This window comes from Anabrus simplex, chromosome 12 (assembly GCF_040414725.1).
Source record: "Anabrus simplex isolate iqAnaSimp1 chromosome 12, ASM4041472v1, whole genome shotgun sequence".
Taxonomy (NCBI): Eukaryota; Metazoa; Arthropoda; class Insecta; order Orthoptera; family Tettigoniidae; genus Anabrus; species Anabrus simplex.
The window spans coordinates 89,563,526-89,580,025 of NC_090276.1; the positions used below are offsets into that span (position 1 = coordinate 89,563,526).

At 38.7% G+C, this 16,500-nt stretch overlaps 1 protein-coding gene across 3 annotated transcripts in view; it reads right to left on the minus strand.

The window, feature by feature from the left end:
• Pld (Phospholipase D) overlaps positions 1-16,500 on the minus strand; it is a 229,745-nt gene that overhangs the window by 26,792 nt on the left and 186,453 nt on the right. For all 3 annotated transcript variants that reach the window (XM_068229897.1, XM_067156356.2, XM_067156357.2), the window contains exons 21-22: positions 12,796-13,014; positions 7,587-7,709 (exon numbers count right to left, since the gene is read on the minus strand). In XM_068229897.1, coding sequence (XP_068085998.1) covers positions 7,587-7,709; positions 12,796-13,014 — 342 coding nt within the window. The remainder of the gene's footprint in view (positions 1-7,586; positions 7,710-12,795; positions 13,015-16,500) is intronic.

The following is a 16,500-nucleotide window of genomic DNA, read 5'->3' on the forward strand; positions in this document are numbered from 1 at the left end:
GTCCACAGTGAATGTAGATATAAGGGCTTAAGTGAAACTCTACATTGGCTCACATTAGTGCTTGAAGCGGTAGAAATAGACAAACTGCTAATCTAATCGACCAGATAACGATGATTTTAAAAAAACCAAACCCCATGGCACTACAGCCCTTGAAGGGCCTTGGCCTAACAAGCGACCGCTGCTCAGCCCGAAGGCCTGCAGTTACGAGGTGTCGTGTGGTCAACACGATGAATCCTCTCGGCCGTTATTCTTGGCTTCCTAGACCGGGGCCGCTATCTCACCATCAGATAGCTCCTCACTTCTAATCACGTAGGTAAAAATCCCTGACCTGGTCGGGAATCGAACCTGGGGCCTCCGGGTAAGAGGTAGGCATGCTACCCCTACACCACGGGGCCAGCATATATTCTCATAGTTTTATTATATTTTATTTACCTAAAATTCGTAGCTCATATCCCTAGGATGTTTTGAATATTGAGTTGCTTGCCTGAAGGGCTAGTACTGAGGATTTTTTTCTAAACTTTTATGGATGGGTCTGACAGATCCAGAGCAAGCTTTTGTGTCCTAAAAATGAGGATGACATTTACAATTAATTGATCTTTGTTGAGTATAGAAAACCATATCCTAATTCTGAAACCACATTTCCCAGGCTTCAGGAAAGGAAGTTCCTACACAGATGTTAGAGAAGAGAAGACAATTTAATTTGAAAGTGTACATTTTGCCTTTGTTGATTATGAAACGGCTCTTGATAGAATGAATTGGGAGAAATTGCAGCATGAACAGAACATCTGACTGGTGTATCTCTTTCAGGTATTTTCTACATTTATGTTATACTGAATTAGTCTCAACACGGTTATAAAATAAATGAAAATTAAGGTACGAAAAGAAACTTGACTTGTATCTTAAATATATAAAGAAAGAAATATATTACAAAGAAAACAAGCTATGCCTGTGCCTATGGAAGTGAGGTGAGAGTGAATAAAACAAATTACTGAACTAAAATATGGTCGTCTGAAATGTACATGAAATGAAACTGTTGCATTTTCCTTTCGTGAAGTACGAGTCCAAGCAGTTCTTTATTTGTGCAGATGAAAAATTTATTTAAATTTCCCAACTGTAACATTATGTCTACAGGATCCTTGTGGTCACACACAGTTCTTTTGAAAATATACATATCAAGATCAGTGAAAGGATATTCTCTCAAACATTAAAAAAGATACATGCACATTTTTCTGCTGCTACTTCTAGCCCTTTCCTATCCCACTGTCGCCATAAGACCTATCTGTGTCGGTGGGACATAAAACAAGATTGAAATGTTAAGCCTTAATTAAGATTCAGCCTCAGCATTTTCCTGGTGTGAAAATTGGAAATCAATGCTACTGAGAGTGGCGTTCGAACCCATTATCTTCTGAATGCAAGCTTACATATATGTGACCCAAACCATGCAGCCGACTCGCTCCTTGCAATGTTTTTTTTTTTCCATCACAAAGTGTGGTATCTCCTATGGCACAAACATAACAGAAATAATGTACAAGGCATACTACAAGCAAGTGCTGAGCAAAGGCTTACAGCCATCTGGTGGACTCTGCGGCACTTCTTGGTTCTCACCCTCTGTTTTAATCTGCGGACTTGTTAATGTTAACTGTACTGTGAGCGATATTGTGTGTTTTTACGAGAGAGAATATCAAACTGATAGCCCCCTCTATAAGGGAATCTAACAGATTGGTCTTATAATTGGTTCACATATAACGATGGCCTAATTATGTCCATGCTTTTTATAGTTTTCTATGTATTTTGCTATTCTTCTAGCAAGTAGGTTACCTGTTGGATTTCCTGTCCTTTACTTTATCAAAATTTTAAACATTTTACAGTAATACTAAAATAGTTCCGATGCTGTCAGTCCATACAATCTCTTTTATTGCTTCTTGCTTGCTTTTGAACGATAACGTTTCAATAGCTATTCAGTCTTATTTCTCTTTTGCTTTTTCATCCTTTTTTTCTGTGGAGACTGCAGTTATACCCTGTTTTCTTGTTTTATTTCTCCTGGAAAACCTTGGAATTTTATATCATTCCTCTGAAGTTTGTGTTTAGTTGTCCCATCTATTTCACGTCTTTCTCAGATAGAGAATCTGCCACCTGGGCGACAGCCCTAAAAGCAGATCATCGATGACTGATTGATTGAATTTATTTATCTCTTAGACCCCCTGATTGCAATTTTTATTCTTCTAGACACAATTGAAATTCTTTCCATGAGTCTGCTGTTGTTCATCCTTATCCTGTAGATGGGGAAGCTAACTACTCTTCCTGATCATATCCAACATCATTTCTTCTTCATTATTCCTGTCACCCTCTGTGAGTGGGGGCAGTAGAATAACATCCACAGTGTTCCCGGTCTGTCGTAAGAGGTGACTAAAAGGGGCCTCAGGGGCTCTTAACTTGGGAGCATGGACTGGTGTCCACAGGGCCATTAGCTGAGTCCTGGCATTGCTTCCGCTTACTCGTGCCAGGCTTCTCATTCTCATCTGCTCTATCCGACCTCCCCTAGTCAATCTTTTCCGACCCCAATGGTACTAGGATTGTGAGGCCAAGGGAGTCTCATTTTCATGCATTTCATGGCCCTCGTCTTTCTGTGGTTGATACCTTCATTTTTCAAAGCACCTTTTTTACTCTCTGATTGGTGTTAATAGAGGATGGTTGCCCAGTTGTACAGGGTCATCCGTTTGGGATGTCAGAAAAGTTTAACGTTATAGCTATTATGTTAATGCATATATATCTATGCAATTTTCTATAATGTACGTGACAAGGATGTGAGTTCACAATAACTCTCCTTGCAACAGTGACTTCCGCGAGACAATGCAGCAGTGTAGTTCATAGTGCAATCAGCAGATGTCAGGTACAGAGGCGGTACAAGTTAGCGCGCACGCTCAGTGCTGATACAGAGTTGAGTGAAGATGGTCGTTACACCACAACAACGTGCTCAGTGTGTCGTATGGTATGCCAAATTTTCGAGTGTAGTGGAGATCCAGTGAGCTTTCAGACGTCAGTACAATGTTAGGCATGTCCCATCACATCGGGACATTGTTAAATGGTACAACATGTTTTTGGAAAATGGATTGCAGATGCCTCACACAGGTGGAAGGCGGAAGGAGGAAGATATTCGACAAGCCATGATGCAGAGTCTATGAAAGTCACTCAGCCACTTATCAGCAGAGCAGAATACACCATACACATGATTGTTAGGCGTTATCTTCACATGCATCCATACCGTATGCAGCGCATGCAAGCACTGACCTATCCCATGGCCTCCTAATAGCCATGATCTAACCCCTCCAGATTTTTTTTGTATGGGGCTATGTCAAATTGACAGTGTACACACAAAGACCACAGAATCTGGCTGACCTATGGAGGGAGATTATAGCGGCCTTTCAGCAAATCACTCCAGAAATGCTGCGTGCCACGTGGCGCAACATGGATTCAAGGTATTGTTCGTGCCGCACACGCGATGGTAGACATGTTGAGTGCTAATGTGCTGTGTCACAAACTCCAGACTCTCCTTAACATGTATGTACTGTTAACAAGCAATAAATGTGCATAGTCTCTCGTGTATAGCGTTTTACTTTTCTGACGTCCCAAATGGATAACACTGCATTTCCTCTTAAAACTTCACCCTTTGTCAGAAAAGTTCTGGGACAAGTGTTGTATTTCTGAGGTTGCATTGCGAACAAAGGAACAAATGTTGGTTTTATGTTAACTGGTATGTGGAAGTTTTGAGATGGTCTTTGCCATACTTCCACGCACATGCACTGTTTGTTTTAGTGATGGTGACACGATGAATGCTGATGAACAAAGACAATTGTGAAACGTGAACAATGATTATACAAGCATATGGAGGCAATACACAGTCAAGAAGTCATGTGTTCGAGTGGCACAAAAGGTTTTGGGAAGGCAGAGATTCAGTGCACGACGATCCCAGAACTGGCCGCCTGTCTACAGCACATTCTGATGCAAATGTGCAGCGCGTAAGGCAGTTATTGCAAGAAGACTGTCGTGTAATTGTGCGTGCAATATCAGACGAGCTTAATTTGAATCGTGATGTGTCTCATAAGATTTTATGTGACGATTTAGCAAAACTGAAACTGAATGCAAAACTCGTCCTGCACACCCTAAAAGACAATCAGAAAGATGAAGGAAAGAATTTCTGCGGAACTACTGGATAGAACCAGACGTGATCCCACATTTCCAACAAAGATTATTGCTGGAGATGAAAGTTGGTGTTGCCAGTATGACCCCCACACAAAGCATCAAAGTGCAGAATAGCAGAGTCCTGGATCACCAGCCTAAAAAAAAAAAAAAAAAAAAAGCCAAATGTCAACCTTCGAGAACAAAGGCAATATTGATCGCATTCTTCGACACCGTGAGTACATTCCACCAGGTGAAACAGTAAACCAAACTCTTTACATCAAAGTCTTGAAACATTTGTGACAAGCAATTCAACGTCGCTACCCTTCTATTAAAATCCAAATTCATGAATATCTCTGTATCATAGCCAGTACGGTAAAAATGTAGAAGATGTAAATTATAGGAGATTTAATAATATATAACTTTAGTTATGTAGTATTTATCGATAGGGCCAATAATAACAAATATTTGAGAATGAAATTTTAGGCCTTCTTCTAAACTACCATTTCACTCAGCGTGAATAAAATTATTTATGGCCTAGATGGTAGCGACTTATTCCCCGACGTTATATACTGATTTTCATTATATTCTCCTCAGCCGTTTTCTCGTGATGACCGTGCGTGCGTGCGTACATACATACAGACAGAAATTACGGAAAATTAAAACAAGCTTTTCCCCTTGTTACTATAGTCATGACCGGTACAGAAATATCACTCTTTTTAAATTCTGAGCAATGTACAGACAAAGCTCCTATTTTATTTATATTGAGATAAATTAAAATTAGTCAGAATTATCCCCAAATGGCTCGTAAAATCTCTAGAAAAGTCACCAGCCGTTATCACTGAAAATCTGTCACTAAATTACTAAGAAAGACTCAATATCTAGCGACTAGTCTCTAGACTCGACCAAAGAGAATGGAATGACTAGATTGATGTGAACGAACATGAACATACGACGCGAGAACGAGAGATTGACAGTCGACATACGCGTCGCGATATATAGGTTTCAATAAACATTGCACATTCGCGCACATTTCTCGCATGAATAAACGTTGATATTTCGTTTGAAAGCGGCCAATGAGCGAAGGACTTCCGGCCACTGGCGTAAGAAAGCTGAAATGGTGGGATTTGAAAACAAATGAAGTTCACAAAAAATAAGCTAAAATCGGGAGAAATAATCGAATAATCGGGAGGCGGGAAAAACTGTCGAAAATCGGGAGTCTCCCGCCTAAATTGGGGAAGTTGGCAGGTATGGTGCCACTGTGCAGGCTAATCTCAAAAACTACTGGAAACAGGCCATGCTTTTGTTAAGTATTTGTTGTCACCTATGTTCATACTGGACGAGTTTTTATTAAAACGTTTTGCATATGAGACAGACTTCAGCATGAGCAAAGCTGCACGAATGGCTAGTAATCAATAAAACAATGAAAATATAGAAGTCGAACACGTTTAACACACCGATTACTCACTGTATGCTATAGTTTGCATTACATAGAATGTACGATCTCAAATTTTCTAACTACACTAAAACTAATTAACTAAATTTAGTCTATCCTGAATAAAAGTACACTTCAATGATGCAAAAAAATCTGTCACGAATGTATTGCTTTTGAGGAAATGGTGCGCGCGCGTGCGATTAAAACTATATTTGTGGCGGCTGTTGTAGCTGGTTAACAGCACTCGCATTGTCTGCAGTTTCACATCACAGTGTACAACGGACAAACATACATTATTACTAAGCGAGTAACTGCGTTTTTTGGGTCACGTAGCTGTCAACTTGCATCTGGAAAACAGTGGGTTCGAACCCCACTGTCGGCGGCCCTGAAAATGTTTTCCCCATTTTGACAACAGGCAAATGCTGGGACTGTACCTTAATTAAGGCCATGGTGACTTTCTTTCTGCTCCGATAGCCCTTTCCTATCTCATCATCGCCATAAGACTTATCTGTGTCAGTGCGACATAAGGCAAGTTGTTTAAAAATAAATTATGTTAACACATTGGTCGTGTGTGATTAGTTACTTACTATCAAGGGTACAACAAATAGCCGATAAACCACTTTTCAACACCAAGGTCACGCGGTCAAAATGAAAGATATATTTATACTAGTGCAACTAATTTCGCGAAGCCCCATTTTATTGAGATTTTAACGTAGCACAACAAGAATAAATTAAACTATCAGCTACTAGATTTAAAGATAAAAATTAAAATCCGAGAAGTGTGTTTTGCGGCAACACAATTAAATAATTCTGACGGTTTTATGGTTCTGCAATCAACAGATAGTCAATGAAATGAAACAGACGTTTTCTTAGATTTTAGGAGTGTATTATTTAACAACTCAAAGAAAATGGTTTTAACACATTGTACGAACACATTGTAATGAATTAAACTAATAGTTCACTAGATTTTAAGATGGATTTATAAGTGTTCAACAAGAATGTTTTAATTCAACAGAAACTTGGACGGTATTAGATTTTACGACGTAATGTAAGACAGACTGAAGAAAGTGGTTTTTTATGATTGTGTGTACTGTTTTAATTATTAATGTAAACAACTGACGATGATGCATGGATTGAAACTAATACTATAATTTTAATGTTAATAAATGAATTTTATAACAAATAGTTCTGATTAGGTGGGAACGTCAGGGCAAAAAACTAATTATTGTGAGTAACACATTGGTGAAGAGCCCCGAGAACTCTGGTAGTTTCTTGGTTGGTGGTAGTAGATAGGCTAGGAGAATTCTTGTTTTTATGTGTCTAGAAGATCTTTAATCTCCACTATCACCTGTTGGCTAGGTTATGATGGAAGGGTGGAATGTGAAATTTAAGGTAAGTGGTGGTGCACTTTTTTCTTTGTCACTATCCATGTTTTGGATAAATTACATTCTGTGCAGACTATCAGAAGTACCAAGTAACAATGAACTGGATAGTAAGAGATAAAAAAAAAAAAGGGATTTTGGTTCTTTCAGATCTAATAGCAGATGATAAGCTCTTGTGTCTGTATATAATAGTGGCTCAGACGCACCTGATGAAGATAATGTAGTAGGTCTAGATACTGGGCATAGCTTCTCAGAAAATTTAGAACCACCTGAGGATACAAAAGGTCTGATGTACACACTACAAAATACTTCCAGTGTTCGTGAAGTAGTTGATCGTGTATTCAGGGATGACAATTTTCACCCAGTCAACAGCGAGTAGTAGCAATGTGTTAAACTGTACAAGAAACTATTTCTGTTGGTAAGTGTACATCCATCCTACAGCTTGTACAGTAACACCATTCACTAAGTGGTCCCTTCTCCAGCTTCTCGACAGCTCCAGGAGGGCCTGACACATACATCTCCCCTGTGATCAGAAGCTCTCAACTTGGCAGCGTGGCGTCACCCACTCAGTACCAACTAGTTAAAATGCTCACCTGCACCTTCTCCAGCTTCTTGGCTGCTCCAGGAGGGTCTGACACACACAATGGTACCTCATCCTGGAACTTTTTTAGCTTGTGGAAACTTGTGGCTTGGTCTGACGGGATACAGTGGAACACCTGCAGTTGAGATTAAAACATACAGTCCATCATAGGTGACAGAATTTGGAGAGGATTTGAGCAAGTTATAAAAACAGACATATATATCATATTGATGTTCAGTACAATTTTCATCAGTGTAGGAGAGAATATATTTTATTTAGAAAAACAGAAGACAAGAATGGAAAGTTCAAGGCTAACAATGTGGACCAAAAATGTCACCACTTGACTGCTTGCATGGATGACTTACCTTAATTTCCTTGTTTTATCTTTAAAATATGAATGGATTTATAATACAGGTCATTAACCTAACATAGTTTTGTTTTTCCAGCTAGAAACAGGAGAAATACAATAGAACTTCCAAGAAATTTGCAAATGCTTACATCACTCTGCATCCTCAGTCAATTTCACTGTGTGATGTCACTTCTCCAGCCGCAGTTGAACAATAGAGACAGATTTTCTGCATGTTCGAAGGCAAATTCCTTCGAAGCACATACTGCAGCATTTTGTAGCAAATGACGATGTGCTCCAACTTCTGGACTGTTAGCAGGTCTCTCATCATCTTCAGTTCCCAGTAATACTTTTACAACTTGTCAGTTCCTTGAGAATCATTTCTTTTTTATATCCTTCTCACAGTATAAAATTTGGGGATCCACTGAAGGGTCATGTAGGAACTTATAAAATTATCAAGAAAGTAATGATTCTTCTTGTGACTGCAGCATTGATTGCACCCATGTTTATCAGATCAAAAATAGCAGATATAACCATATATTTTATGGCCGAGGGTCATCCAAAATGTGCGATATCACATTAGCCGTTACCGGAGGTCTTGATGCTGCGGCTACCGTTATCAATATTTGAGTTCCATATTCATGATAATTAGCTTTTTGTAAAGTGAAATTTTTTTCTCTCTTTGATTTTTCCAGACACAGTCTTGCTTAGAAGCGGCAAATGAACAAGCACTGGAATACTACCAGATCACATTTCAGCCAAGGAAAATAAGGTGACTTCTACTTCATCTTTATTATTTTGTTGTTGTTGTTGTTGCTGCAAAAATCACATCTGAAGAGAAACTTTAATTATATTTACAAGTAGCTCAGAATGTACATGCTACCAATACTGCACTTCACAGTGTGGAACACCCTTGATTTCTCCAGCTAATGCAACAACTACGTCCTGGTTATAATCCCCCCAAACAGAAAAGAAATTGGAAAGTTCTTTACTGCACACTGTTCACAAGGTTTTCTTCAGCGTTAAATAATAAAATGGTGAAATGTCCATAATGAACCAGTAGTGTGTTTAACAGTAACAGCAACAGAGTAGCCATACACATCAGACTACCTGGCAGAGTAGCATCAGGAAGGAGAGTTTAAATGTTCACTCGTTACTGACAATGCAGCTAATGTTGCTGGAAAACAGGGAGGACATGAATGTGATAACTTGTGACTGTTCGGGACATCTTTTGACTCTCTTAGCTAATGACTTGCCTGTTTCCAAACCTGAAGGAACACTTCCTCAGCGTTGTTAAATATTTTCAAAACAACCATTTTGCAAATGACCTCTGCAAACAATCATGTACTCCAAATCTTATCATGCCAGCTGAAACCTATCGGAACAGTTTAGTTGATTGTCTGGATCCTTACTTTAAAGGTTGGCCTATAGTTCTAAAAATTAAAACTGATAGATATGTGCATTATAAATTTTATAATGTCCAATAACGGACCATTATATTGATATTACAGTTGAACCTGCTTTATACGTAACTCTGTTCTACATAATTCGTATTTGTATGTAATTTCCTTTAGGTCCCGGCGAAATATAATTTAAAAGACTGTTATTTAAACCTTATTTATATGTAATACGTTTATACATAATTCGCTGTGATACGTATTAAGTGCCAGTGAATTATAACCGAGTTTTGAGTAATTGTAATGAGAATGTGTGCAAGATTTAGCTTCCGCAGCACTACTTTTCTCTGTTATTTTGATGTTTACATTCTCTAATAATCCTTTTTTTATAAATACCAAAATCTTATCAACATTGTTACTAAAAATGGGAGCTGCCCCTTTTTAAAAAGAAACTTCTGTATTTACGAAGTTTCCTCTTTGTTGGCATAGGCGGAAGTAGAGCAATTGGGTTTTGGTACCGAAACAGAACACAGAGTTTCGCCGAGTGACATTGTTGACCCTTACTTACTGGCGCCTTAACAAAGGCGAGTCCCCTTCACTCCTCCTCTACCTTCGTCGTTTTTGACACGCGCCAAAGATTAAGATTCATTATAAGCAAAATGGGCGGTTTTGGTGCAGAAACAAAAGAAAATACAGTAAATTTGTTTGAATATGAGAATTTCTTTCGTGGGAACAACGGAGAAGTAAAATGTCCATGAGGCCGGTATCTGGTATTTACTGTTGAACAGTAGTTTTGTCATTCAGTTGCTTTTGATTAGCCATGGAGAACAGAAAAAGGAAAGGTTATACGAGAAGTGGACACTAATCCACACAAATAAAAAACTGAAATCGCTTCAGACTTGGAGACTGCTTATACCACGCTATGTACACTCATCAGTAAAAGAAATGTTATTTTGGCGAGTTGTTGAAACTGGGTTCAAAATCAGCAAAACACAGTGTCAGCAAGAAGGATGGTACATAGATTTGGAGAAAGCACTTTTCACATGGTTCCAGCTAAAGCGGGCTGCAGCTCTACCAATTAGTGGAGACATGCTGAAGGCAAAAGCGATAGATTTAGCTAAAATGATGAGTATCACTGCTGCTTTCAAGGCTTTGCCAGGATGGCTGCAAGGATTTAAAGATCATCATGGAAACACAGGGAGAACAATTTGCGGTGACTCAAACTCTGCGGACGATGTCACGATGCAACACTGGAAAGAAGAGGTTCTGCCGGGTATCGTAAGCGATTGTCAGCCTCCAAACATCTACAACCGTGATGAGACCGGCCTATTCTACAATCTCCTTCCTAATAAAACATTACCTGAAAAAGGTGACTCATGCCATGGAGGGAATAAATGTAAAATTCGTGTAACAGTACTTCTCACAAAAAATGCAGATGGATCTGACAAACTTTCTCCACTTGTGATAGGATAATCGAAGAACCCGAGGTGTTTTAAGAGTGCAAAAACAAAACCTAAGGAATATGAATCCAATGGAACAGTAGTTAAAAAAACTGGACATTAAAACGAAAAAGAAACAGAAGAAGATCCTTCTTCTTATGGATCGATGTGCAGCACATCCACCTCAAATCGTTCTGGAGAATGTATGAAAGGAATTTTTCCGTCCTAGCTGTACCAGTGTTCTACAACCACTTGATTTGGGCATCATTGCAAATTTCAAAGTGCATTATAGAAAAATGCTGGTTCAACATTTAGTAACACTGAGTGATGCAGGAAATGAACATCTCTCCATTAATTTGCTTACAAGCCATGGACTTTATTTCGGCTGCCTGGAAGCAGGTGTCATCCTCCACAATCAGCAACTGTTTCCGCAAAGCTGGTGTCTTACTAGAAGAGGCTGCCTTTAATGATGATTATGGGGACGAAGTTTTGTCTGGCAATAAGCTAACGCTACCAGAGGGTGTAGGATTCGATACTTTTGTTCATTTTGATGAAAATCTGGGTGTATGTGGAGAATTACTGGATGAAGAGATTATTGCTGATGTATGCCAACAATGCCATTGTGATGGACCAGCTACAAGCGATAGTGACATTGGAGATGGAGATAACAACTTAAATCTTGACACCTGAACCAAATGAAGTGTTAAGTGCAATCGAAGTGTGTAGGCGAAAAGTTGTAGTGAAAATGCTTTGAATTCAATAATAAGTTTGCTAAAGGAGGTTTATACTCTTAATGCAAGAAAAGTGAAACAAGCCAAACTATCTGATTTCTTTGAGGCTGGGCCAAGTTCAAAATAATATTTTCTGTCTTCCAACGTATTTATTATTTGCAAGTATTACAACATGTAGGTCTATTACATTGGTTTTTCAGTAAATATGTGATGTATTGCATAAGTCTGATTTCTAAGTAATTCTGAGTTACAAGTAGTTTTCTCTCTTCCCCTTGATACATGTATAAGTCAGGTTCAACTGTATATGTTTAAGAATAATGTCGAAGTACGATTTCCATTTTGAAACCCACTACTGAGACTCTCAAAGTACAATTCAACTTCTGATCCATTGCCCATACTGTGATCTCTGGAAACAAATCATGGTTATCAATTGTTTTTCAACCATTTTTATTTCTGTTATTTTTACTACTTTCCAATTATACTTCTGGAACAATAAATACTGTAGAGAGACGGGACAAGAGTTGGACAGACCAGTTTTACTATTTATATTCTTGTTGCTTGTGAAAATACTGTATTAAGTAGATATAACAGGACTAACTGTTACTCATTTTCTTGCTTACATGCTTGATCCAAAGCAAATCAGTAACACTGAACTGTTGCAACTAAGTGAAGATAAGAAACTGGGACTTGATTGTGGAAGCTGAAAATATAAATCAAACTCTCTTACTACAATTGATAGTGAAGATCCAGGCACAATGCCCAGCAATTCTTAAATCTCTTTTTAGTGAATCTGTGGTGTCATAAGTCTCAGCTTCTGAATGGTAGAAGAGCCATGAAAGTGGAATTGAAAAAGTTTATCTTTTATTATCGAACAACTTTTGATTGCTTGAGCATCTTCGGCTAGAAAGCTTCTTTCAATTTAGTTCATTTAAAGCTTCGAAACAGACTGGGAACTGAAAAGGCTTCTACATAGTGTTTTTATTCAAAGTGCTTAATTGCAGTGATAACAAGAGTATGGTCAAGTGAAGAGAATGGCTGATACAGGCAAAAGACCGAGAGGAAGACTTCCTGACATTTGGGAAAAACAAATTTTCAAAGACACTGAAAAACGAAGTGTGATTTATCATGTGTAATGGATGTACAGAACAAACTGGAAGAGGCTTGCGTACAACCAAACTGGCTTGCCGGAGTGAGATGAACCGATGATGATGATGAGCTTCCAAACATGACTAGTCGGAAACTTATCCATGTTAATGTAGTGTTAACCAACTAGTGTCCAAGAATTAATGGTCAAGAGAAGGAAACTCACCTCCTCAAGAATCATCGTGTTCTCAGTAGCAATCTTCATCCAGGTGTCACGGTAGAAGTGAGGGCTAACTGCGTCCCTGACATCAATGCTGACATCATTGGGAGTGCGCGGCTCGAACAGTCCCAAATGCTCTCTGAACAGGTACCGCCGAAGTGAACCTGCCAGCCGTCCACTCTGGTATGGCTCACCATTCATGACGCTTTCTTCAAACTCGCAGTCCTGAGCAATAAAAAGGGATAATTAGATGGCAGCATCTTGTCTATTAAAATCAATGGAATCTGTAACTATTCTCTAACCTTGACACATTCCATAAAGACCTCAATACTTTTTGTAATAAGGCAAATCTAACTGGACATTTACACATTCATTTATGTACTCTTCTTTCTTTGATTTTTGTTTTACCTAATTTAGTAAATACCATATAATCCCGAATACCACCCGCCACCGAATAAGATCAGCACCCTAAATTTGAGATGGCAAAATACGGAAAAAAATAAATCAAATAACTTACATACCTATTTAATTTTCTTCAAATATACCATACATATAAATTCAAAGAGTTTACAATTAATAAAATCATCACAAAAATCGTAAATAAAATCGATCCAATACTCAGATCATTCACAATTCACCGTTGTCATCTGAAGTTTCACCATAGGAACTTTCGTCGCCGACATCTTTTCACAAATAGTCGTCCTCACTACCATCCACTGAATTTGAAATTCCACATTTCTTAAAGCTTTTGGACACTAGATCGTTGGGAATGCGCACACATGCGGTCTTGATCCAGCTGCATATTAGTCCCACTTCAGGCTTCTTCACTCGTCCGGTTGATGTTAACGCGTGATCACCATCAAATATCCATTCGGTGTACACTGTTTCATTGCATTTTTGAAAGGCCGGTTTACGCACACATCCAACAGCTGTAGAATAGAAGTGAGTCCTCCGGCAATTATCACAAGATCGGTTTTTCCTTTCCTCATCATATCTTTTACAGCATCACTTCTATGCCCTTGGTAACTGTTCAACACAAACATGTTTTGTTTTTGTAACAAAGCTCCCGGGTGATGTTGGCCACTTCACCCAGTCGTCAACTAACGCACTGTCCATCCAGTCAGACTCGTGTTCTAACAATAACACCGGACAGCAAGTTTCCTTTCAGAAGTGTTTTCCTTTTCAGAACCACATATGGAGGGAGTTTGGTTCCATCTGCTAATACGCATAACATTACCGTGCATCATTGATTTTCGTTACCACCTGTTCTGATGGTTACACTTCTGGAACCCTTCATATCTACTGTATTTTCCAACGGCATTTCAAAATAGACAGGTGTCTGGTCAGCATTCCCAATTTGTGACAGCAAATAAGAATTTTGGTTCCTCAAATGAATAATGTGACGCTGAAAGGCTGTTAATTTTTCTTCATACGCCCCAGGGAGACGTTGTGAAATAGACGTACATCTCTGAATGCACAATCCCTTTCTCCAAGAAAATTTACAGATCCATCCGCGGCTTGCAGTAAAATCCTGTGTTTTGAGTTCTTTTGAGATCTCTAGTGCTTTCAATTGATACATTTCACTAGAAACACCATATCCTAACTCACATTTTTCTATCACAAATTTGTGGAGTCATTGTTCAATTTCCGGAAACACTGCACTCCGCCCACGGAACGGTCTGTGATCGCCGTTATTTTATAGAAGTTTTTCCTTCTTCTTCCGCCAATCACTATATCGTTCTGCGATGCGATTTTATTTGATGTCAATAAATATCACACGAGAACACGTTCACTTCCTTGTATAAATTACTTTATTTACACTGTACGTCACAACACACAATTATACACAGTAGCAAGTGACACTATATACAACACTCAATAGCGGAGTACCCTGAAGTTGATTCTGACAAGTACAGATATCAACAACACTGATTCGCGCACTATCACATATGCTCTCTTGAATTCACCGCCTCACTCACTCGAGTCCCATACTCTGACTCCACCTCAGAGCCCAACAGTCACTCCCAGTCCATCACTTGCCTGAGTCCCAAGAACTAAGAACTGCGAACTTAGAACTGACTTCACTGACTGACAGCTCGATATTTATACTATACGATCAACCATCTAGAATGTTCGACTTCTGGAAGAGTTCTTACCACACTCTAATGGAAACATCGATCGACCAGCTAGTCGAATGGGTACTCGAACTTTCCTCTACTATTTAAAAATGTACATGGAAATATCTACAACATTCGTAATGTGTCTACATATCACACGAGAACACGTGTAAAACCTTACAGTAAGTTTTCAGAACCCTTCATATTATAGTACAATAAATCTAACATATGAACATTATGGAATTTTCTACCGCTTTCGACTATATAGATTTTGAAGTTATACACAATACGTATTTGAGGTTAAACAATTCTATACTACATTTTTACAGGGAAATCATATATTAATCATATTTAACATTTAATAAAAGATAATTTAGCCTTAAATAAACTATAATTAAAATATATTAAACATAATAATTGAAGGTTTTACGTCAGTTACAGTGTTGTACCTACGACAAGGAATACACGATTCATCAATATCGTACTTTCTGCCAACGGCACGATTTCCGTGTATTTCAGCTTCGCTTACAACTTTTAAATTTCTCACGCACAGTAAATGACCGCAGACGCCATTTTGAATCCATCGCTTACTATCGAGACAGCACTTTTACGGGACAGATACAGAACTCGAATGTGAGCGAGGTAGACTTCCGTAACCAACAGTCTTGACTCTCGCAAAGTACAATATCCCACGAGATCAGCTATTCGCGCACCCAGCATGACAGCAACACTTGTGAAACAAATGACGATCGAGCATCCACAGCAGCGGCTTTCATATTTACCACATATTTACCCATATTCTTTGATTTATAGTATTTCATTACCTTACATTTCAAGTTTACACGCCACTGTAACCGTACTGAGAAAAAAAAAATCGTTCCTGTTTTCTACAACGCAACTAAAACACAATAAGACCTGAATGCCCGTTTACATGTGGTATATTGAGTACGGTAACCGTATTTAAATCTGTTTCAATACTCCATGTAAACTTAGTAAATATTTACGAGAATGAACGGCTTGAATACGACCCGCACCCAAGATTTAGAACAAATATTTTGGGAAAAAAAGTGCAGGTGGTATTCGGGATTATACGGTATTGTGCATGAATAACAACTATAATTGCCAACTAACCACCAGTGACAACAAGACTGAGCAGTATGAGGAGACCATCATCATCATTATCATCATCCAGGTATTCTGCCTTATGGCAGGTCTTGTCATGGGATAGATCTTTTCCACTTTTGCCTGTCCTGTGCCAAGTTTTTCACGTCCAAATATTTTATTTCGTTTAGTCTTCCTCGTTTGCCTTTCACCATTCCCTCTATTCCTTCTTTCAGTAAACAGTCCCTCCTCAAACAATGTCCGATCCAGTTCATTTTTCTTCCTCTAATGATTTGCAACATACTTCGTTCTTCCCCAACTCTTCGTAATACCTGATCATTCCTTACCCAGTCTTCCCATTTCACTCGTTCTATTCTCCTCCATACCCACATCTCTAGTGCCTCCAATCTTCTCTCATCTTCCTTTCGTAATGTCCAAGTCTCTGCGCCATACAGTGCTATAGTCCAAATATAACACTTAGCAAGTATTTTCC